The 23,149-nt window shown below is 46.0% G+C and overlaps 1 protein-coding gene across 1 annotated transcript in view; it reads left to right on the top strand.

Moving 5' to 3' along the window:
- Window positions 1–22,096, top strand: part of ADCY8 (adenylate cyclase 8) — a 218,934-nt gene extending 196,838 nt beyond the window's left edge. The window contains exons 15-18 of the mRNA XM_024741236.1: window positions 5,686–5,832; window positions 12,096–12,188; window positions 18,575–18,689; window positions 21,535–22,096. Coding sequence (XP_024597004.1) covers window positions 5,686–5,832; window positions 12,096–12,188; window positions 18,575–18,689; window positions 21,535–22,019 — 840 coding nt within the window. The 3' untranslated portion in view covers window positions 22,020–22,096. The remainder of the gene's footprint in view (window positions 1–5,685; window positions 5,833–12,095; window positions 12,189–18,574; window positions 18,690–21,534) is intronic.
- Window positions 22,097–23,149: the final 1,053 nt, after the last annotated feature.

Below are 23,149 nucleotides of genomic sequence, written 5' to 3'. Positions count from 1 at the left end.
TCTGTTTCCATAAGAGGCATTTTTATCTTCTCCTCTTGCTACAAACCTGAACCGTGATACAAATCTCTGAATATCTGATTAGGGGACATTTGTGAGTTTGGGTTCCAGCTTTCGTGGGGCAACAGCAGTGCTCATGGATGCAGGCAATAAGGGGATAAGAATGATTAGCCCTATTTCATCGATGAAGAAGCTGAGGCTCAGAGAAGTAAAGGAACTTGCCCAAGGTCACAAAGCTAGTGCATAGTGAGCTGGGATCCAAGTCCAGGTATGTGTAACTCAAAGCCAAATTTTGGTTTTTTTTCCCTCCACCTTGCTGTTAGGGCGTGAGTGGCAGAGAAGGGGGAGCGGTGACAAGAGGTGGCTCAAAGCATCCAAGCACAGGGTAGTGGACAGAGCCTCACCCTCTGGAGCATCCTGTCTGAGTCTGTTCCAGGGCCAACCTCTGTGTCACCCACATAGAGGTTCTGGCAGCTTCTGCGGTACCACTGGACTTTCAGCTTAGAGTAGCACTCACCACCCCAGGCAGGGACTTTCTTGCTGATAAGGCCAGCTGGGCTGGGTCATCCGTGTCAGGCACGCTCTCGCTGAGTCCCAGGAAACCTGCTCACTCATCCTGGCTTATTAGACCTGCTGAAAGGACACTGACAAGTGCAGCTGTCTCAGGTGCTGGACAGTCCGCACAGCACAAATTCCATCTCTGCCACTAACTAGCTGTGTGACTTGGGGCGGCTTACCCAACCTCTCTGAGTCCATTTTGTCATCCAGCTGATGAGGAAATAATACCAACCTTGCTGAGTTGGTGTGAGAATTCAGCGGGGTAAGAGCACAGGAAGTATCCAATGCAGCCGGCTGTGAGGGGGGCTCAGTAGAGAAAAGTCATTCGGTGCACTTGAAAGTCTGGTGCCTTGCATTCCGTCCTGGCTCTTCCTCTCATTATTTTGAGACCATGAACAAGTGGTGAACCTCTCCGGACCTCATTTTCCTCATCTCCAAAGTAACAGTACTTCCCAAGTGTATGTTACAACCTTTACATGTGTTATTGTGTGTAAAGGGCTCAAGTGGGGTTCGGCACATTTTACGAGCATCCCGGTTGTTGCTATTATTATTTCTGACAATTATGAGCCGTCATTACTTCTTCTACTTTTTCCCACTCCCAGCCCCACCTCTCACCCACTCATTCAGTCATTCGTCCAGCTAGGATTTCTTGAGGGCCAACCATGTGCCAGGAGTTAATTCTAGATCCTGGGGTTCAGACGGTGAACAAAGAAGGCAAGGTCCTTTCTGTTATGAGGCACATGTTCTCCTGGGAAAACAGACGCAGAAATATGTAACATAGAGCCTGTAGTGCTAAGTTCTGCGAGGGTAGAAGAAGCTAAATAAGGGAACAGCATGTGTGAAGAGGGGGCATTTACACTGGGGGGTCATGGAAGGTCTCTCTGAGGACATGACTTTTGAGTGGAGACCTGAGGATGCAATAAGGGCAACAGTCTCAGAGATGGTTCCTCCCCTGCAGAGAGGTGGCTTAACTTAGTATAAGACACACAGGGCTTGGAATCAGCCAGGCTTGGGCCGATGAAGGACTGGACTCTGCTTCCCTGTGCAAAGAGGAGACCAAAGTCTTCACCTTGGCTTCCGAGTGGGGGGCAGAGGGGGAAGCATTCATACACTCAGAATCCTCTGCGAAGCCCAAACCTGTACGTCCAGCCAGAGGCGGATGACGATAAAACAATAATAGTCTTCTATACTCATCAATCCCTTCCCAGTTTACAGTGTTTTTATCTTCTTTGAACCAAAAATAGAAAGAAACAGATGGCACACTCCAAGTGGTTGATTGGAGCAAGTCCATTGATGGGGACATCTTTAAAGGTGTGGGCAGGTGGCTGGAGCTCTCCCATGTGCCCCTCCAAGTCCCCCCACCCCCTTCTCCCTGCTGGCTTGGAGGGGGCGAGACCGACCTGCATGGGCCACATCAACGACCTTGCAAGCCCTCTGACACCCAGCTGGGGGTCATCAATGGGGGACACTGGGTAGAAGATCCGAGGGAGGGGGAAGGAGAATGAGGTCGTCTAATGTGCCTGGTGCCCTTATAAGAAGAGGAAATTAGGACACAGACACACATTGAAGAGACACCATATGAAGGTACGGGGAGAGGAAGACCACGTGTAAGCCATGGGGCGCATCCTCCGGAGGAACCAACCCTGCCAACACCTTGATCTTAGACTTCCAAGACCCCAGAACTGTGAGAAAGTAAACTCGTGATATTTAAGCCACCAGTCTGTGGCACCTTGTTAGGCAGCTTGAGCAAACTAATACAGTAGGAAACGGAGTAAACAGAGGGTTTTTTTCCCACCATATCACAGCCATTTGGAGGATGCGGTTCTGTAGGTTTGCTTATGCAGGTCCTTGGACCCATACAGCAGACAGTCAGACTCCTCCTGCAGTATCACTCCATTGTTCAAGGCCAAGGTGAATGGCCCAGCCTCAGAAAGCCTTGTACCATTGCTCTGCTCCTAGGCCACAATCCACACTGTCCCGCAACCCAACCCAATCCAGCTGGTCACCAGCCACCTCTGCTCCTTTGTGTTTTTTTTGTTTGTTTGTTTGTTTGTTGCGGTATGCGGGCCTCTCACTGCTGTGGCCTCTCCCGTTGCGGAGCACGGGCTCCGGACGCACAGGCTCAGCGGCCATGGCTCACGGGCCCAGCCGCTCTGCGGCATGTGGGATCTTCCCGGACCGGGGCACGAACCCGCGTCCCCTGCATCGGCAGGTGGACTTTCAACCACTGCGCCACCAGGGAAGCCCCCGCCTCTGCTCTTTTGAACAAGGACTAATGAAAGCATCCGTTCAGATCCATCTACAGTTAAGCTCAAGTCAACTGATCGTGAATCAGGGACACCATCTTTCACCCAGGTATGCAGAGTGAGGAAGACCCTGGACGTCTTTAGCTCCCTCTCTTCCGCTACCAACAGCATGATCCCAATGTCTTAACTCCTCCCTGTTCATCTTCCTTATCTGTAGAATGGGTATAATCATCGTACCTACTTCACAGGGTAATTGCAAGGGCTAAAGCATTGAATTCATATGAAAGTGCTTCGTAAGCTTTAACGTTTCCTACACAGGCTAAGGAGTCATTAACTCAACAAAATGTTGAATGTTTACCTCGTACCAGACCCTGTATAGGGCATGCATTACATTGCAGGCATCCAAGGCATACTAATTGGATGATTTGAAAGAACTAAGATATAAACGGCATGGAGTCTTTGCCCTCGCAGACTCCACACATAAAGGAAGAGATGGACATTTTAAAGGCAATGATGCAGGTGGTGAGGGCTCTGTGTAGAGTTACCCAGGTGCTGCCACAGCCCGAGTCAGCCTCCTGCCCCCATCAGTGAGTCTGGGAAGGTCTGTAGGAAGACAGGGTACCTAGGTGGCTAGTGAAGGCAGAAAACAAGAGTTAGCCTGGTTGGGGATGCTATTGCAAGGAAGGAAGGACATATCCCATCCAGGGACAGATGGTAAAAAATGAAAGCATTGAAGCGTGTGCGTCTTCGTTTCGCTTCTTCCAGAAGCATACCTTCAGACGAAGATTCGAGTGCAAGTAATTTGCTTGGAAGTGGTCCCAGGAAACCCACCCAGGTAGACAGGAGAGTAAGAAGGAAGGTCCGGAAAGGAAAGTACCCGTTAATGAGGCATTATCAGACTAGTTACCTCTGTGGGCGACTGGAGCTGAATCCCAGTGGAGAATTCGGACAATGGTGTAGAAAGCATCCCTCAGAGTTATCTGGCCCAAGGCATGAAGTTGCTGAGGACTCTACACCTGTTCCCATCAGTCATTTGTTAAGAGCAGCTCCTGAGGGGGGCATTGATTTCCCGGAGCTTTCAGCCTGCAGCTCACGTGGGCAGAGTGCCCTCCAGTGGCCACAGAAAAACTCCATGCAAAGAAACGCAAGGGCTGGCTGACTGCCGGACCTTGGAAGAGAGAAAGCAGACAGGGCACGTACAGCATCCGCTACAGTGGGCACAAAAAGTACAAATGCTTCGGTGTTTCTGGGACACAAGGTCCAACACAGGGAATTGCAGGCAATGAAGCTGAAGAGACAGGAGGAGGGGAGTGCAGGAATATGTGAATATATGTCGTGCTCATGTGTCCCGAGGGCTTTGTCCCGAGGGCAGTTGGAGGGCTTTAAGAATAGGAGAGCCATGGTCAATATTGTATCATTGAAATATCACTCTGGCTGCCATACGGAGCATGCCTTTGGATGAGATAAGTCCAGTCCTGAACCCAGGACTAGGCTCTCATATTAATAGTCAAGGAGGAAAACAGGAAGGGCCTGATAGAAAGAAATGATGGGAGGGTTAGAAAAAATTATTTAGGAGACACAAAGAAACCCAGGCAGCCTTGGTAATTTGTTGAATCTGAATATGATGGGGAAGAAAGAGTCAAGGTTGACTCTGAGGGTTTCTAACTTTGATGACTTGTCAATGCTGGTGCCACCAACTGAGTCAGAGAATGAAGTATCAGGAACAGTTCTAGGTGGAGAGGAAATGCGTTCAGGTGCAGCATTTATGATTTGAGGAGTGCAAGGGCAGCCCAGCCTGAGACACAGGAGCTTGAAGCCCAAGGAGAACCGACTTGGAAATAGGGTTTTAGAGACTCACACGTGAAAGGCTGAGAGTGAACGAGATAGCCCAGGGAAGTATGTCAACTTTGAACCACGCAGTGAGTCAAGGACAGAACCGTAGCAATCACCAACATTTAAGACAGTAGATAAGCAAAAAATAAATCCTTGAAGGGGCCAGGCACAAGGAAAACAGATGCGGTATAATTAGCAAGTCAGGAGATTTATGAACTTGGCTGTGATCACCACACGCAAGAGCGTCCAGGAAGACTTGGACAGGGGTTCGTGTAGAGGTTTTCCCATTTTGTCTGGCAGTCTGACCTGCTCCAATTTAATTTTGTTTCAGCCTGAGATGTGAATGGACATGGAGAGAGGTAGGAACAGGCAGTGGAGAAAACTCGTTTGAGAAGTACGGGTGAGAATGAAGAGAGATAGGCTGGTAGTCACAAGTGTCTGCAGGCTCCGGGGCACCTTGTACTTTTTCTTATAGGAGACACTTACAGGAAGTGGAGGAGGAGAGGAGAAAGAAAGAAGAAAGAAAAGGATCCACTGTAGGAGGACGTTGCTGAAGAAGTTAGAGGGGGATCGAGAGATAAGGAAGAAGCATTGATCTTCGTCAGGAGAAGGGAAAATGCTTTGTCTGGAGCTGAAACAGGGGAGATGAAAATACAGTGAACTACCTGATTGTATGAGTTTGGAACGTGAGAGCCTCAGAGACAAGATCATCTACTGAGGGGAATCAAGCGGACAGTGAAGTTAAGGAGAGTGGTGTGTGTTGGGACTATAGCCACTGGGGAGAACAGAAAAGGAAGCTGACCGAGGACAAAAGGATGGGCAGGCGGAACTCTGGGCCCAGCTGAGGCCGGAGACCATGAATTTTCAATGGTCGCAGCCCACGTGGTGACGAGGCTAAGGTGTCAATGAGATGATGGCAGAGCCCCCATTCTCTGTCCTCTCTGTGGGTACCTGTGCATGCCTGCAGGGGCAGGTACACACGGGGAGCGTCACTGCAGACCCTCACCTCTGATGACTGTTTCTGGCTCCCTCTGTGTGTCTCTCTGTCCAGGAGCTGTATTCTCAATCCTATGATGCTGTTGGGGTGATGTTTGCCTCCATCCCAGGGTTTGCAGACTTCTACTCTCAGACTGAAATGAACAACCAAGGAGTGGAATGCCTACGCCTGCTGAATGAGATCATTGCCGACTTCGATGAGGTAAACAGAAGCCCGAGAAATTTACAATCACAAATAAGCATCCGTGTTGTCATAGCATTGTGTTGTTCATTGTAACCGATTTCTGCACTTAAAGAATTCCAGACCGCATTGTAAACACAAACAGGTATCATCTAATTTGGTTAACACAATTATCACACAAGATAAACCCTGTCTGTCTTCGCTCCTGGAGGATCAGGAATGTGAGCTTCAAAGAGGTTAGAAACTTAAGCCAATGTCACATAACTAGCCAATGGCAAAACCAGGACTTGATCGGAGGCCAGTGCTGTGCAGGCACTGGCATCACAGAGACTGGGCACTGATGGGGACATTTCTCCATCGGCTCAAATTACGATAAAACCATCAATTAGCATTTGGTCAGAGACCTAATCAAAATATAAACATACCCCAGATGGTACTTTCTTTATTTACATCAATAGACTTAGCAGGAGTGGGTCTCTTCCCCTCTTCACACCCCAGCTTGAAGTAGGACACCTGTGTCCATCCACATGCCTAAACCTGAGATGGGAGGTTAGTGTGTGATTGAGACAGGGAAGAAGCCAAGCAAAAAGGTGGGTTCAGCTAACGTCTAGCATCCTCAGCCTGATTCCCCAGGGAGCGCAGGAGTATAAGTGATACCACAGAGTGGTTGCCACTGAGTCAAGCCTTTTGTACACCTGTATTGGTCAGCCATTGGCCATGGGCTGCCCTGGTGGGTATGTGTGATCTCCCAGGCATCACCAGCCAGGGGGCTTCCAGGGCTCTTCCCGAAGAATGGGTACAGCAATACATTGTCAGCAGACAGCCCTGATGGCACCCTGGAGGATGACCCCATAAAGGAGAGCTGAGTTGGGTACCAACGGCATCTACTCCATCACCCTAGACAAAGTTCTCTCCCTTAATCCCCACCTTCCATCTAGACAGTCCTGTGGAGTCCCCTCACCACCTCACAGTCAAAGCTGCCCTTATCTTGCTTTAGGCCATATCGTTTCTCACCTGCATGACCACAGTCGTCTTACCATTCACCCTCCTGCATCCGACCATCACCAACCACCAAAAGCTGGAGTATTTTGTCACATTCCTTTGGAACCCGAAACCCATTGGTGTCTCCCTTTGCCAGTTTCTCAGAAGGCCTCCGAGGCTTTGCACTTACTGCTCCTGCATCCTCTCCAGCCTTACCTCCCGCCATATACCACCTGGTCCACCATCCAGCACCATCTCCCCACTTAGAAGCCATCACAAGCCCACCTGGCGGTTTCACATACTGCTCTTTCCGCCTAGAAATGATGCCACCTTCACCGTACCCCGTCCTCTCTCCCTTGGTTCCACAGCCAGCCGAAAACCTAGTACTCATTTAACAGTCAATTCAAACATCATCTCTACTTGTGAAGCCTCTTCTAATCCCCCCTCTACCCAGGTAAACGTTGTCACCCTTTTTTCAATGAAAAACTTACACTCTGAAAACTCTTCCATCATAGAGCATGAAACCCTTCAGTTTACAAATCTGCCTCTTAGTTCTGGGGCAGAGACGCCTCTTACTAATCTCCACAGGTGTCTACCACATGTTGACTTTTTCCATATATAACATTTAGTTGTTGTTTATCCCTCACACCAAAGCCACAGGGTAGGAATTATTAGCCTTCATTTTATAAATAAGCAAAGCTGAGATTCAGAGACACCAAGAGGGCCCACTGTCACACACCACTAAGTGGCAAAGCCAAGTTTTGAACCGAGGTCCGCCATACTGTTTGGATTTTTAATCACCATGTGCGTTGATCTTCACTTAACTGGCATTTCATGGTGCTGGTTTTGGAGTCATAAACTCAACAATGGCCGTTTTAGTTGTCCTAGGAATGAGGATGGGAGTCAAGATAAATAAGACACAGTCACTTCTTGCCTTTCATGGATTCACAGTCCAGTGAGAGACAGAGTGACTATGAGTTCCCTTTACACAAGGAGTCAGTGGTAAGTACACGTGTATAGAGGGCCTTTCAATGTGGAGAATGGAGGGTGATTCTGTGGTAATGGTACCTTTATCCCATTCTCTGTGCTAAGCCATTAACTCGTGAAGATAAAAATTATACTCTTGGGCTTCCCTGGTGGCGCAGTGGTTGAGAGTCCGCCTGCTGATGCAGGGGACACGGGTTCGTGTCCTGGTCCAGGAAGATCCCACGTGCCGCGGAGTGGCTGGGCCCGTGAGCCATGGCCACTGAGCCTGCGCGTCCGGAGCCTGTGCTCCGCAACGGGAGAGGCCCCAACAGTGAGAGGCCCGCGTACCGCAAAGAACAAAAAAAAAAATTATACTCTTATGTATTCTGTTAAGTCCCCAGGCCCTCCTACTGTGCCTAGAACATAAGAGATGCTTATAACAGATGCTGACTAAAGTGACTAGTCAACTAATTAACTCATAGGAGACAGAAGCCATCTAGCAAATAGTAAGGTGATGGTGGACTAGTCCGATCCAAAACATACTTCCAAATTTTTTTTATTTTTATTTTTGCGGTACGCGGGCCTCTCACTGCTGTGGCCTCTCCCGTTGCGGAGCACAGGCTCTGGATGCGCAGGCTCAGTGGCCATGGCTCACGGGCCCAGCCGCTCCGCGGCACGTGGGATCTTCCCGGACCGGGGCACGAACCCGTGTCCCCTGCATCGGCAGGCGGACTCTCAACCACTGCGCCACAAGGGAAGACCCACCAAAATTTTTTTTAAATAACTCTAGTAAAAAGCTCAATCTGACTGAAGGTTGAGACGTCAAGCTTTGTTTTATTTTAAAATCTATAGCACCGCATATCCCCAAAATTATCACTTCCATGTTTTTAAACTGAAATAAATAAATGTGAAGTAAGTCTGTATCTTGGTGGTCCAAACTGTATCGATAGATACCCTGGAGTCTTCCCAATAAAGCGATGGGGGACAGCGCCCCTAGTGGTAGAGATGGGTGTTTGCAGAGGGAAGTAGGAGAGGCTTAGAGAAGGAATTGGTCCAGGAAGCTCAGCTCCAGACCAGGAGGAGGAAAAAGGAGAGATGGGAAGAGCTGAAAGAGGAGAGAGAGGAGAAGCAGAGACGAGAAGGAGGAAGAAAAAGAAGAGAGGCAAAGGGGAGGAAGAAGAAGCGAGGAAGCAGAGGAGAAGGAAGAAAGAAAAGAATGTAGTCAACAGGAAGGGGAAAAAAAAAAGGCTTTCCCTGGCTTGCCAACCCCAAGCACTGTCAGCCTTTCTCACGTGGGTCCTTGGGTCACCCAGACTTGCCTTCTTTCTTTGGGTCAAAAGAGACCCTCTAAATTCTGCCCTCACTAAGCTCCAGCCAGACACCCGTCAGTAACCATACTGCTCTTCTTGCTGATGCAATTGCCACAGGAACTTGGCTCCGAGGAAGGCTGAACATTGCCCGGAGCACATGCTCCAGGACTGGGTCTGCAACAGCCCAGCACCAGGGCTCCTCAACCACCCGCCCCCACCCCGGCCTCTTGGAAGGCTGAAGAGCCCTCTCACATCTCGGGTCTCCACGCGGACTAGAGGATGAACAAGGGGCTGATTAGGAACCCCACTATGACTCCTGAGGCTTTTAGCTAGAGAGTGGATAAAGTTGCCGTGTGGTTAGTAAATGAAATAGCGAAGCCTCTTGCTGACTCCTGATCAACTTCTGAAGAGGAGGTAGCTTTGCCTGGACCTGAAACTGGCCCTCACCCAAGTAGTTCCGAAGAGGAGAGGAAGGAAGAGTTTCATCTTCCCCCAGGACCCTGGGGAAGTACAGCTGTAAGCGGGCAGAGGGAGGCAGGTGGGCAGCCAAAGGCATGTCTGGATGACCCTACCAACCCTTTCCATGCTCCCCACCTCCTACTACACAAGCTCCACTGCTAGAAAAAAACCCCTCACTCTTCACAACTGAAATTGGAAATCACTTACTCAGGGAAGTGGTCCCAGATGCTCCAGATTTTATCAAAATCATCCATCCTCTTTATTCCTACTCCCGGTATGTTTCCACCATAAACTTTACTAAAATTGAGGTAGGACACCTGTTAGTGTGATGATTTATCTAACATCGGACACCCCTGCCTGGGCTGTTGGTTCCGTGATGGCTAGGACCTCATGTGTCTTGTTCATCAGACATTGTAGAAGCTCAGCCAATAGTTGCTGAATTAGCTTCCCACGGCTGCTGTAACAAATGACCACAAAGTTAGTGGCTGGAAATAACAGCAATTCATCCTCTTATAGGTTCGAGGTCAGAATCCAGAATGGATCTCACAGGGCTAATCAAGGTGTCAGCAGGGCAGTGTTGCTTCCGGAAGCTCCAGGGGAGAATTCTTTCTTTGCCTTTTCCAGCTTCTAAAGGCCCCCGTCCTGCTTGGCTTGTGGCCCCTTTCTCTGTCTTTAAAGCCAGCAATCATATCACTCTGACTTCTGCTTGCTCCATCACATCTTCTCTCTGCCTCCTGCCTTCCTCTTTCACTTACAAGAACCCTTGTGATTACACTGAGCCCATTACTGAGTCCAAGCTCATACTGCTTGCCACACGACAGGCCAATAAATGGAGAGACGAGTTGCTGGGACAAGAAATAGCAACTTTATTCAGAAAGCCAGCAGACAGAGAAGGTGGTGGACTAGTGTCCTAAAGAACCATCTTGCCTAGGTTTGGGTGCTAGTTTCTTTTATAGAAGAAAGAGGGGGAAGTAAGGAGGCAAAGTAAAAAGAAAAGAAAGCAGTACATTGTTGCATATGCCCTGGTTCCTGCCAGACTCCGGAGGGGATGTGTTAATTTCCTCTTTCCTGCAGCCATTCATAGGTGGGCCTGGTCAGGATGTTTCCTATGAGCTTAAAGTAAGGTATTTTAGCTTCACCCTCAGGCATGAGAGGCAGGGTTCCTGGAGATGGGCCATTATGTATACTTTAAGCCTATAGGCAGCATCACTTTAGTGATTAACTTATAGCAAAAGCAATAGAATACAAAGGTTAAAGTAAAAGAAACGGATCTGATATGGAGTCATATTTGTTCTTCCCTATTACAAGCCCACACAGATAACCCAGGAAATTGCCCCATCACAAAATCATTCACTTAATCACGTCTGCAATGTCCTTTTTACTACGTAAGGTAACATATCCATAGGTTCCAGGGACTAAGACATGGACTTTTGAGGTGGGGGGACAAGCAGAGAGAGCATTATTCTCTTAGCACAGTTGCTAAATAAGAGACCAAGGTTTCCCTTCCTTGGCATTAAAATCCAAACTGCAGGTGAGGATGGAGGAAATGGCAAGGATGGTACTCATTCTTCCATACAGGTATTCATCCATCCCTACTGTGTGCTAGGCTCTGTCTAGGTGCTGAGTAGTAAATACGACAGGCAAAAATACCTGCCTCCAGGAATTTTACATTTTAGTAGGAAAGATGACAATAAATAAGCACAGTCAGGAGTAAGTGCTAAGGAGAGAAGATAAAGCAGGAAGAAGATGAGAATATGTATGTGGGGACAGGATATTGTGTTCGGTTTTGCATGGGGTGATCAGCAAGACTCCACTGGGATGACATTTGAGGAAAGACCTGGAAGAGGTGAGGGATGAGCCATGTAGTTGTCTGAAGGAAGAGCGTCCCAACAGGGGAACAGCAAGTGCAAAGGTCCTGAGGCAGAAACAGGCTTGGCTTGTTAGGATCAGCAAGGAGGTCAGTGTGGCTGGAACAGGGTGAGCGAAGGGGACAGGGCATGGCAGGTCTTTCAGGGCATGGTGAAGACTCTGGCTTTGACCCTGAGTAGAACGGGAAGCCACAGAGCAGGGACATGGTCTGACTTCCATTTAAACAGGATCACTCTGGCTGCCACGCTGGGAGTGTGGAGGTAAAGACTGGGATTAGGTACGTTATTGCAATACAATAACCAGGTGTAAACTAATGGTGGCTTAGACCAGGGTACTGGCAGGAAATGCTAAGCTTTTTACATGCATGCTGAGAGTAAAGCCAAAAGGATGTGTTGATGGATTTGGGAATATTGGCAATTTCTTCTTTAAACTAATAAGATAGCTTTGTTTATTTCAAAGATTCTTAGAAACAGATCTAAGAGTATCTGGTCACACCCATCTCGGCACTTGGCACTTAGCAGGTGCTCAATAGATATCTGTTGAGAGCCTGAATGTTTGATTCTCAGAGAGAAGAGTGGCTACCTCAAGGATGCTAAACCAGTCTGAGGTGGTCCTCACTATGAGCCAGGGGCCTGTTGCCAGGAGCCCCAGGGGGAGCACAAATACCAGGACTGACACTGTTGCCTGAATCTGTTTCAGCTGCTTGGTGAAGACCGGTTTCAAGACATTGAAAAGATTAAGACCATTGGCAGCACCTACATGGCCGTGTCAGGCCTGTCACCTGAAAAACAGGTAAAGGAATGCTTTGCGTTCAGCCACAGCCTATGGCAGGGACCTTACTCTGGTCAGGTTGCTGAAGGTGGTGGGGCTGTCATCACCAGGAAACCTGGGGACAGGTAGGGAGAAAATCCGATGAAGTGGATATTCTAGGCGTGTGCGGTACCTGTACTCCTGACGTAAGCAAGGTCTACTGGGTGTACTGATGCTTCCTTATGATTGAGAAGCCTCTAGTCTTCATTCTGAACCTCGCTGTTCACTAGATGAACAAAATCAGGACCAAGAAATACCCTGGTTATGATTTAATTGTGGGTATTACTAAACCCCTGATCCCAGCCTGTTTTATTCTTACTTTTGTTTCTCCTCCAAAAGTAATAATAATAATAGCTCTGCTTTTTTGAGAGGTGACTGTGCCAGACACTAGTGTTACGTGGGAAACTAGCATCCACCTTCCAGGGCCCATGGCTGAATTACCTGAGATAGAGTCATGCTAGCCACACACAGTCTTGCACCTGGTAGGTCCTCCATAAATGCTCTATGGAAATGGGCATAAGCGGCCAGGGAGAGGAATCCTCATTCCACCTCATTCTTCTTTGCTCACTTTCCAACTAAAAACCTAGAACTATTCCACGACTATCTGAGAAGAAACCTTTATAGTCATTAGGTACATGTGCACATCACTCTGCCACAGGGGTCCAGAAACACATCCCCCAGGCCAAATCCAGCCCACCATCTGTTTTTTTGTTTGTTTGTTTGTTTCTGTTTTTTGTTGTTGTCAACATGCAGTTTTATTTTCTGAGGCAAATCACTTAACCTCTTTAAATTTAAACATTCTTATGAAATGCAAGTGTTGTCTAGTTGAACTCTGTAGGTGTGCCAGTAACTCAGGACCCAAAGATGACTAAATCATATTTTGCCCTTATGTTATTCACAGCCTAGGGACTGGCAGAGATGTAAATTAACAGTTGCAGGCCAGTATGCAGTCTAAGCTAAAAAATGTAAGCAAAGAGTTGGGAGAGCAAAGAAGTATAATAATATAGAGAGAGTGACCTAAGTGCTTCCAAATTACAAAAAGGATTGGTGATATTTTTGCCTCTAATAACAAATTTCATTGCAAATTGCTACACATTTCAAATCCTATACCAAGAAAATTTGAAATATCTCTTTTCAGCAATGGTCCTCTCAAATAGACACACTAGTATCCTAGATATTACCATCATGCTGTATCTTTACAGGCACAGCATGTATGTAATAGTGCTATCTATCGAAGACTTGGTTAGTCCTGCTTAGTAAATGTTTAACAGTTAGGGAGAGTTAAATCATTATACAACAAGTTCATTAAAATGACTTTATTATTATGGTAAAGAATCTGAGCTTTGTCAAATATTTCCAGTGTTAAAAATATACAAATAGGTTTATATTTTACAATAAAATGCTATCAAAAAGTAATGACAGTTAAATCAGTTCTTAAATGGTGGGCATGGTTAGAATTTGTAGAAAGGAAGTGAAATGTGATCAAAAAGGGAATTGTGGAGGACCTTCAAGATGGTGGAGGAGTAATATGTGGAGATCACCTTCCTCTCCACAAATACATCAAAAATACATTTACATGTAGAACAGCTACTGCAGAACACCTACTGAATGCTGGCAGAAGACCTCAGACTTCCCAAAAGGCAAGAAACTCCCCACGTACCTAGCCATGTGGCTGACAGGGTCTTGGTGCTCCGGCCGGGTGTCAGGCCTGAGCCTCTGAGGTGGGAGAGCTGAGTTCAGGACATTGGACCACCAGACACCTCCTGGCTCCACGTAACATCAATTGGCGAGAGCTCACCCAGAGCTCTCTCTCTCAATGCTAAGACCCAGCTCCACTCAACAAACAGCAAGCCACACTGCTGGAGAACCCTATGCCAAACAACTAGCAAGACAGGAACCCAACCCCACCCATTAGCAGAGAGGCTTCCTAAAATCATAATAAGTTCACAGACACCCTAAAACACACCACTGGACGTGGTCCTGCCCACCAAAAAGACAAGATCCAGCCTCATCCACCAGAACACAGGCACCAGTCCCCTCCACCAGGAAGCCTACACAACCCACTGAACCAACCATACCCACTGGGGGCAGACACCAAAAACAACAGGAACTATGAACCTAAAGCCTGTGAAAAGGAGACCCCAAACACAATAAGTAAAGCAAAATGAGAAGACAGAGAAATACACAGCAGATGAAGGAGCAAGGTAAAAACCCACCAGACCAAACAAATGAAGTGGAAATAGGCAGTCTACCTGAAAAAGAATTCAGAGTAATGATAGTAAAGATGATCCAAAATCTTGGAATTGGAAGAAATGGACAAATTCTTAGAAAAGCACAACATTCCGAGACTGAACCAGGAAGAAATGGAAAATATCAACAGACGAATCACAAGCACTGAAATTGAAACTGTGATTAAAAATTTCCAACAAACAAAAGCCCAGGACCAGATGGCTTCACAGTCAAATTCTATCAAACATTTAGAGAAGAGCTAACACCCATCCTTCTCAAACTCTTCCAAAATATAGAAGAGGAAGGAATACTCCCAAACTCATTCTATGAGGCCACCATCACCCTGATACCAAAACCACACAAAGATGTCACAAAAAAGAAAACTACAGGCCAATATCATTGATGAACTTAGATGCAAAAATCCTCAAGAAAATACTAGCAAACAGAATCCAACAGCACATTTAAAGGATCATAGACCATGATCAAGTGGGGTTTATCCCAGGAATGCAAGGATTCTTCAGTATACACAAATCAATCAATGTGATAAACCATATTAACAAACTGAGGGATAAAAACCATATGATAATCTCAGTAGATGCAGAAAAAGCTTTCAACAAAATTCAACACCTATTTATGATAAAAACTCTCCAGAAAGTAGGCATAGAGGGAACTTAACCTCAACCAAATAAAGGCCATATATGACAAACCCACAGCCAATATTGTTCTCAATGGTGAAAAACTGAAACCATTTCCACTAAGATCAGAAGCAAGACAAGGTTGCCCAGTCTCACCACTGTTATTCAACTTAGTTTTGGAAGTTTTAGCCACAGCAATCAGAGACGAAAAAGAAATAAAAGGAATCCAAATCAGAAGAGAAGAAGTAAAACTGTCACTGTTTGCAGATGACATGATACTATACATAGAGAATCCTAAAGGTGCTACCAGAAAACTACTAAAGCTAATCAATGAATTTGGTAAAGTAACAGGATACAAAATTAATGCACAGAAATCTCTGGCATTCCTATACACTAATGATGAAAAATCTAAAAGAGATATTAAGGAAACCCTCCCATTTACCATTGCAACAAAAAGAATAAAATACCTAGGAATAAACCTACCTAAGGAGACAAAAGACCTGTATGCAGAAAACTATAAGACACTGATGAAAGAAGTTAAAGATGATACAAACAGATGGAGAGATATACCATGTTCTTGGATTGGAAGAATCAACATTGTGAAAATGACTATAGTGCCCAAAGCAACCTACGGATTCAATGTAACCCCTACCGTACTACCAATGGCATTTTTCCCAGAACTATAACAAAATTTCATAATTTATATGGAAACCCAAGAGACCCCAAATAACCAAAGCAATCTTGAGAAAGAAAAATGGAGCTGAAGGAATCAGGCTCCCTGACTTCAGACTATACTACAAGCTACGGTCATCAAGACAGTATGGTACTGGAACAGAAACAGAAATATAGGTCAATGGAACAAGAGAGAAAGCCCAGAGATAAACCCACGCACATATTGTCACCTTATTTTTGATAAAGGAGGCAAGAATATACAATGGAGAAAAGGCAGCCTCTTCAATAAGTGGTGCTGGGAAAACTGGACAACTACATGTAAAAGAATGAAATTAGAACACTCCCTAACACCATACACAAAAATAAACTCAAAATGGATTAAAGACCTAAACGGAAGGCCAGACACTATCAAACTCTTAGAGGAAAACATAGGCAGAACACTCTATGACATACATCACAGCAAGATCCTTTTTGACCCACCTCCTAGAGAAATGGAAATAAAAACAAAAATAAACAAATGGACCTCATGAAACTTAAAAGCTTTTGCACAGCAAAGGAAACCATAAACAAGAGAAAGGACAACCCTCAGAATGGGAGAAAATATTTGCAAACGAAGCAACCGACAAAGGATTAATCTCCAAAATATACGAGCAGCTCATGCAGCTCAATATCAAAAAACAAACAACCCAATCCAAAAATGGGCAGAAGACCTAAATAGACATTTCTCCAAAGAAGGTATACAGATTGCCAACCAACACATGAAAGGATGCTCAACATCACTAATCATTAGAGAAATGCAAATCAAAACTACATGAGGTATCACCTCACACCAATCAGAATGCCCATCATCAAAAAATCTAGGAACAATAAATGCTGGAGAGGGTGTGGAGAAAAGGGAACACTGTTGGTGGGAATGTAAATTGATACAGCCACTATGGAGAACAGTATGGAGGGTCCTTACAAAACTAAAAATAGAACTACCATATGACTCAGCAATCCCACTACTGGGCATATTCCCTGAGAAAACCAAAATTCAAAAAGAGTCATGTACCACAATGTTCACTGCAGCACTATTTACAATAGTCAGGACATGGAAGCAACCTTAATGCCCATCGACAGAGGAATGGATAAAGAAGATGTGGATGGATAAAGAAGATATATACAATGGAATATTACTCAGCCACAAAAAGAAACGAAATTGAGTTATTTGTAGTGAAGTGGGTGGACCTAGAGTCTGTCATACAGAGTGAAGTAAGTCAGAAAGAGAAAAACAAATACCATATGCTAACACATATATATGGAATCTAAAAAAAAATGGTTCTGAAGAGCCTAGGAGCAGGATAGGAATAAAGACACAGACGCAGAGAATGGACTTAAGGACATAGGGAGGGGGAAGGGTAAGCTGGGATGAAGTGAGAGAGTGGCATGGACATATATACACTACCAAATGTAAAATAAATAGCTAGTGGGAAGCAGCCGCATAGCACAGGGAGATCAGCTTGGTGCTTTGTGACCACCTAGAGGGGTGGGAGGGAGACGCAAGAGGGAGGGGATATGGGGATATATGTATATGTATAGCTGATTCACTTTGTTATACAGCAGAAACTAACAATAATACAAAGCCATTATACTCCAATAAAGATGTTAAAAAGAACTTTTTAAATAAAATACATTTTTTGAAAAAAGGAACTGTTAGGTACAGCTGGCAACAGTGTGGTGAATATAGAAAACATGGATTTTGTACTGGGCCAGTAGCTGTCAAGGAATATATAAGTGAATCTTTGAAACCTAGATATGATTCTTTCATAAAATAATTTAATGAAGTATAATTAAGCCAGAGTATATACTGTAGTTATAATTTAAAATTATACCCCCAAGACACAAATACACAAACATATATCAAATATTGTATTTCAAGGCCTCATTGACTTAGGAGCTTCTAATGAAAAATTTAAGTATTTTCTCCCCAGCATCACCACCTCCACAAACAAATTTAAATGTAAATAATTAACATTGTATAGGTTTTAGTTTGATGTGTGGCAATGGTAGAACGTGTAAACACTGGATGCTAGCATTAGAAGTATTGATTTAAAAATGACTTCAGTTTGGAAATACTGATAGACCATCATCCCAACTGCTATATTGGTGATCTGATGTATCCACCATCTGTTTTCGTAAATAAAGTTTTATTGGAACACAGCCACATGCATTCATTTATATTTTGTCTATGGCTCCTTTCTGGCTAAAATGGCAGTGTTGGGTAGTCATGACAAAGACCACACGGCCCACAAAGCCTAAAACACTTGCTATCTGGCCATTTACTGACTGCCAACCTCTGCTCTAGAGGGGCACAGAATTCTTTCACATACACAATCTCATTCAGTCCTCATGAGGTACGCAGGGCAACTATGCTTATCCCCATTATATAGATGAGGAAACTGAGGTTCAGAGAGCAAATGTCTATGTGAAACATCTATTAAACAGACACTGTGAGTACTTCAAAGGAAATAGACATGGTTCCTAGATTGGAAACCTCACATATATGAACATAAGGGTGTGTACACACACACACACACAAGTGAACAGCATCAACTTGAACAGACAAGGGTAGGGGTGGGGAATGGAATCTGAGAGTCACACATATTACACTCTCTGAAACAAATTTCCTGGTACCCTGTGTTTCTGGACACTGACTTAGGTGGACAGGACTCACACACCTGCTCACTTCCCTTGAAGGCATGTGTGGGTGAGGTAGGACACAGACCAGACCCCTGCTGCAGCAATGCTCCTGTCTGCCCCGTCGAATGACCTCTTCTCTCATGTTTGCTACAGCAATGTGAAGATAAGTGGGAACATCTGTGTGCCCTGGCCGACTTCTCTCTCGCCCTGACCGAAAGCATACAGGAGATCAACAAGCATTCTTTCAACAATTTTGAGCTCCGGATTGGTGAGTAGCAGCTGGAAGTGTGGCACCTCGGGGACCCACCGAGCTGTCTGGCCTTGCTCTATCGAGCCCTCCCGTGCCCTGGGCATCAAGCCAGGGGAGCTTTTTCCCACAAAATGCCTGTGACCTGGCCAAGGACAGGCCTGTCTGGGCTTCCTCTCACTCAAGATGCTGGAAGCAGTGGAAGGATTTTGGCCTGTGTGCGGAAACACCAAGCAGCTGACAGACCACAGCCACCTCTCCTCCAGCTTGTCCAGAATCCCACCCACACAAGGCCCTGATGAGAGAGGTAGCTGTCTAATCAATCGTTTCCTCCCGTCTTCTACGTCACCAGATACTGGAGGTCAATGCGTTACTCTCCCGTTCTCCTGGATAACACCCTGAGCCAAAGGGAGGATTCTGTTCCTGGGGATGTCACATGCTGACTTGAGCCAGGGACAGGCAGTTAGCTTTATAGCTCTTCACTCGGCCACACAGCTCATCCTTCTTTGGGCTTAGGGACTCCCTTGTGCAAAATGACAACAGTCACGGCTATGTGATAATAGTCATCTCCAGTTTGTATAACTTGTTAATTTCTTCAGCATCTCTGCGGAGTCTGGAGGGGGCCTCCTAAAGCATAGTCTGAAAGCCCCTGCTCTAGTCCACATTCACATTTTACAGATGGGAAAAGTCAGGCCCAGAGAAGGGGAGTAACTGGCCTACAATCACACAACCAAATGGTCAACCTGGCAGCGACTCCAGGATTCCCCGACTGAGACCAGTGACATTCTGGCGGCCAGCGTACGGCCTAAAACAAACGTTACGGCCATCCTCATGTCTTAGGTATCCTCTGGCTGGCATGCCATTTTACTTTCTTGGTTCTCCCTTAGCAGCTTTCAAGTATAAAGGGTCAGGTAATACCCATGCCTGACTTGTCAGATCTAAGGAATGTCACATGCCTTTGTTCACTGGAATAAATGAGTGGTATTTTTATATTTTGATCTATGGATGGGGTGCTCAGGGCTTGTTTCCAGATCTTCCAACAACCCTACATGTCCCTTCTGAAATCATTGAATACATGATTGAACTGGGAATAAAAAGCAGAACTATAACCTTGAACAAAGGCTGTGTAATTTCAGGAGATGTTGCTGGAATTAAGGCCAACCCTTGGTGTGATACATTATTCTCCTGGCATAGTTCAGAGGTTAGAAAATCATGTTCCCAATGGGATTGGGCCTTTCACTTTGTGTTTTGGGTCTGCTGTAACCAGCTCTATGACTTTGGGCAAGTTGTTTAAACCCCTCTGAGTGTCAGTTTCCTCATGTGTGAACTGGGAGTTATATTATTACCTCCCCTGCCTACCTCATAGTAGTAAGAAAAGATGTGAATGGGCTGGTGGTTATGGAAGGGCTCTGCAAATTTTAGGGCAATGTCCATCCTTGTGATTCCCATGCATTCTGCAAGAGCTGTTTCTCGAAGTTCACAGTTCTATCTTATACATGTGTGTGTGTGTGTGTGTGTGTGTGTGTGTGTGTTTGTGTGTGTGTGTGTCTTGCTTTTCCCTCTGCCTGGAATGATCTAACCCAGATATCTGCATGGCTTATACTATCACTTTCTCTAGATCTCTGCTCAGAAAAGCCTTTCCTAACCACCCTACTCCAAAATACACCCTCCTCTATTTTTCTATCCCTTTAACCTGATTGGTTTTTCTTTATCACCTTTATCATTCACTGATACTATATTGCATTTTTAAAATTATTTTCTGTCTCTCCCCAGTAGAAGGTAAGCTCCATGAGGGCCAGGGCTATGTCTTTTTTCTTTCCCACCATAGCCCCGATACCTGGAACAGTGTCTGCTTTATAGTAGATGCCTAGTCAATATTTGTAGAATGAATGAGAAATCCTTAGTCTAGTAAAAGGAGACATATATGCCCATGAATGTGTTTAGTGGAATACTGTCATTCCTTTTAAAAAAAGTCTGTATTTCCTGAAGAAGGAGGTCTTGAAATTGTGATCTACCAAATAACCTGTGGGATTGGGGGTAAATGACAGTCCAAGCAGAGAGAAAGCCAGGGACAGAGGCACAGAGGTGGAAAAGCCAGCAGGTTAGGGGAACTCGGGCAGTGCAGTATGGAGACGGTGCAAAGGGGAGGGAGAGGGGGGTGACAAAAATGAGGCTGGCAAGTTAGGCAAGAGCCAGCTCTGAGAAGCCCTAGATTGTGAACCTGAGGAGCCGGGGCTTTAGCCCATAGGCAAAAGGAGCTGTGGCAGGTGTTGAAGTGGGTGGTAACTTGATCAGACGTGCATGAGAGAGTCCCTCTGGTTCCGGCAGCAGCGTGGAGTCTGGTCTGCAGGAGGACAAGCAGGGATCCAGGGAGGCGTGTTAGGAGGCTGTGGCCACGGACCCAGGGAATGCTGCTGAGGACGTAGACTAAGACAGGGAAGGAAAAGGTGTTGCCCAAGCTCTCAGGGCACTGTGACCACAGAGGCAAGCGGCGATCCCAGCATCCCGACATCAGTGCCCTGTCCGTCCCGCAGGTTAAGACAAGTCAGCATCCATGTGAGAGTAATGATTATTGTCTCTCGAGCACTCACTGGTTTCTGGTAATATACCAGTGGCTTTACCTATATCATCTCATACCAGCGTCCTTTCATTATTTCCACTTGACAGATGAGAGAAGTGAGGTCCAAATCTGTTAAGTACCCAACCCAGATCACACATCTAATAAGTGACTGAGGCTGGATCTGTACCCTGCAGTTTATCCGCAGAGATCACATCCTTCGTTTAAGGGTCCCTGTCCCAGGCAGGGAGCGGCCCCTTCCTTGACGTCCCTCTTCTCTCATCTCTTGTTTCTCTGGTTCACCCACAGGCATCAGTCACGGCTCAGTGGTAGCTGGCGTTATCGGCGCTAAGAAACCACAGTATGACATTTGGGGCAAAACCGTGAACCTGGCAAGTCGAATGGACAGCACGGGAGTCAGCGGCAGAATCCAGGTCCCAGAGGAGACCTATCTCATCCTGAAGGACCAGGGCTTTGCCTTTGACTACCGAGGGGAGATCTATGTGAAGGGCATCAGTGAACAGGAAGGAAAAATCAAAACGTACTTTCTCCTGGGAAGAGTCCAACCCAACCCATTCATCCTGCCGCCGAGAAGACTGCCCGGGCAGTACTCCTTGGCTGCGGTCGTCCTGGGCCTCGTCCAGTCCCTCAACAGGCAAAGGCAGAAGCAGCTCCTGAATGAGAACAACACGGGCATCATCAAGGGCCATTACAACCGGCGGACTTTGCTGACACCCAGTGGGCCTGAGCCGGGAGCCCAAGCTGAAGGCACCGACAAGTCCGAGTTGCCATAAAAGTGTTTTCTTTGTGTTTCTTTTTTTGTATTTCTTTTATATATAAAATATACTAATAAAAAGGTTTAATTTTTTTTAGAACAAGGATGGTTTCGTTGGTCTTTGGATGCACTAGATCGAAGACACGATTTGAGCTTCTCTCCCGTCACAGACATTTCTTGGTCATCTCTTCCATACAAGGTTTATCGGGAAGCAAAGATAAGTAAAACCTAGTCCTTGACTAGGGAAAAGGGACCTGTACACAGAGACTCAATACAGTGGGCTCATCATTAAGCACTGCCGTTTACCAAGAGTGCTTGTCCTGTACCTGGCACACCATAATATTAATGGATAATGTTAATAGATAATATTCCTATAAACCAATACATAAATACTCTGCATTCAGAGTAGATGCAATGAGAAATTGTGATAGGACAATTGTGGTAAAGAACTGGAGGTCGAGGACGCTGCCTGAACTGGAGGCACCATGTCTTTGAGGACATGTTGCAAAGGATTAGCCTTAAATGATGAGAAAGAACCCATGGAACCTGGGAGAAAAGTGACCCAAGCAGAAGGACTAACAAGTACAAACGTCCTGAGGTGGGACCAAGGCCACTTGATCTGCTGCAGCCACAGTTAGAAAGTCAGCAGGTGGGTAAGTTGGTGCAGGCAGGTACGCTGTTTCCTGGGAAGACGGCATCCCAAGCTCTTCTCGTCTAACCTCAAAGCCTGCGAGGAAAGTTTCATACGGATGAGAAAGCTCAGAACAATGTTGCCCAAGACCTTATAGGTAGTTTTAGAACTAGGCTCAGCGCTGCACTGGTCAATGAAAGTGCTGTAACAAATAACTCCCATTCTTAGTGGTTAAAACAAAATAAGAGATTTAGCTGTCGTTTACGTCCTATTGCGTGTGGGGCAGAGGCCTTCCAGGCAATGATCTCGGGACCTAGTCTTCTTGCACTTGGGACTTGGATGCCTCTGCTTGATCCTCTCTATCCAGCCAGCTGAAGAGAAGAGAGGGAAAGGAAGGGGGATCACTCAGGAGGTCTTGGGTACCAGGCCTACGTTGCTGCTCTGTCACCAGCCAGAACGCAGTCATTGGCCTCACTTTACCGGAAGGGAAGTTAGGGGATGGATTCTTCCTGTGTTCA

This window comes from Neophocaena asiaeorientalis, unplaced genomic scaffold (genome assembly GCF_003031525.2).
Source record: "Neophocaena asiaeorientalis asiaeorientalis breed wild unplaced genomic scaffold, Neophocaena_asiaeorientalis_V1.1 scaffold177, whole genome shotgun sequence".
NCBI classification, from domain to species: domain Eukaryota; kingdom Metazoa; phylum Chordata; class Mammalia; order Artiodactyla; family Phocoenidae; genus Neophocaena; species Neophocaena asiaeorientalis.
Note: the sequence above shows the minus strand (reverse complement) of the source record. Positions and strands in the feature narration are given on the sequence as shown.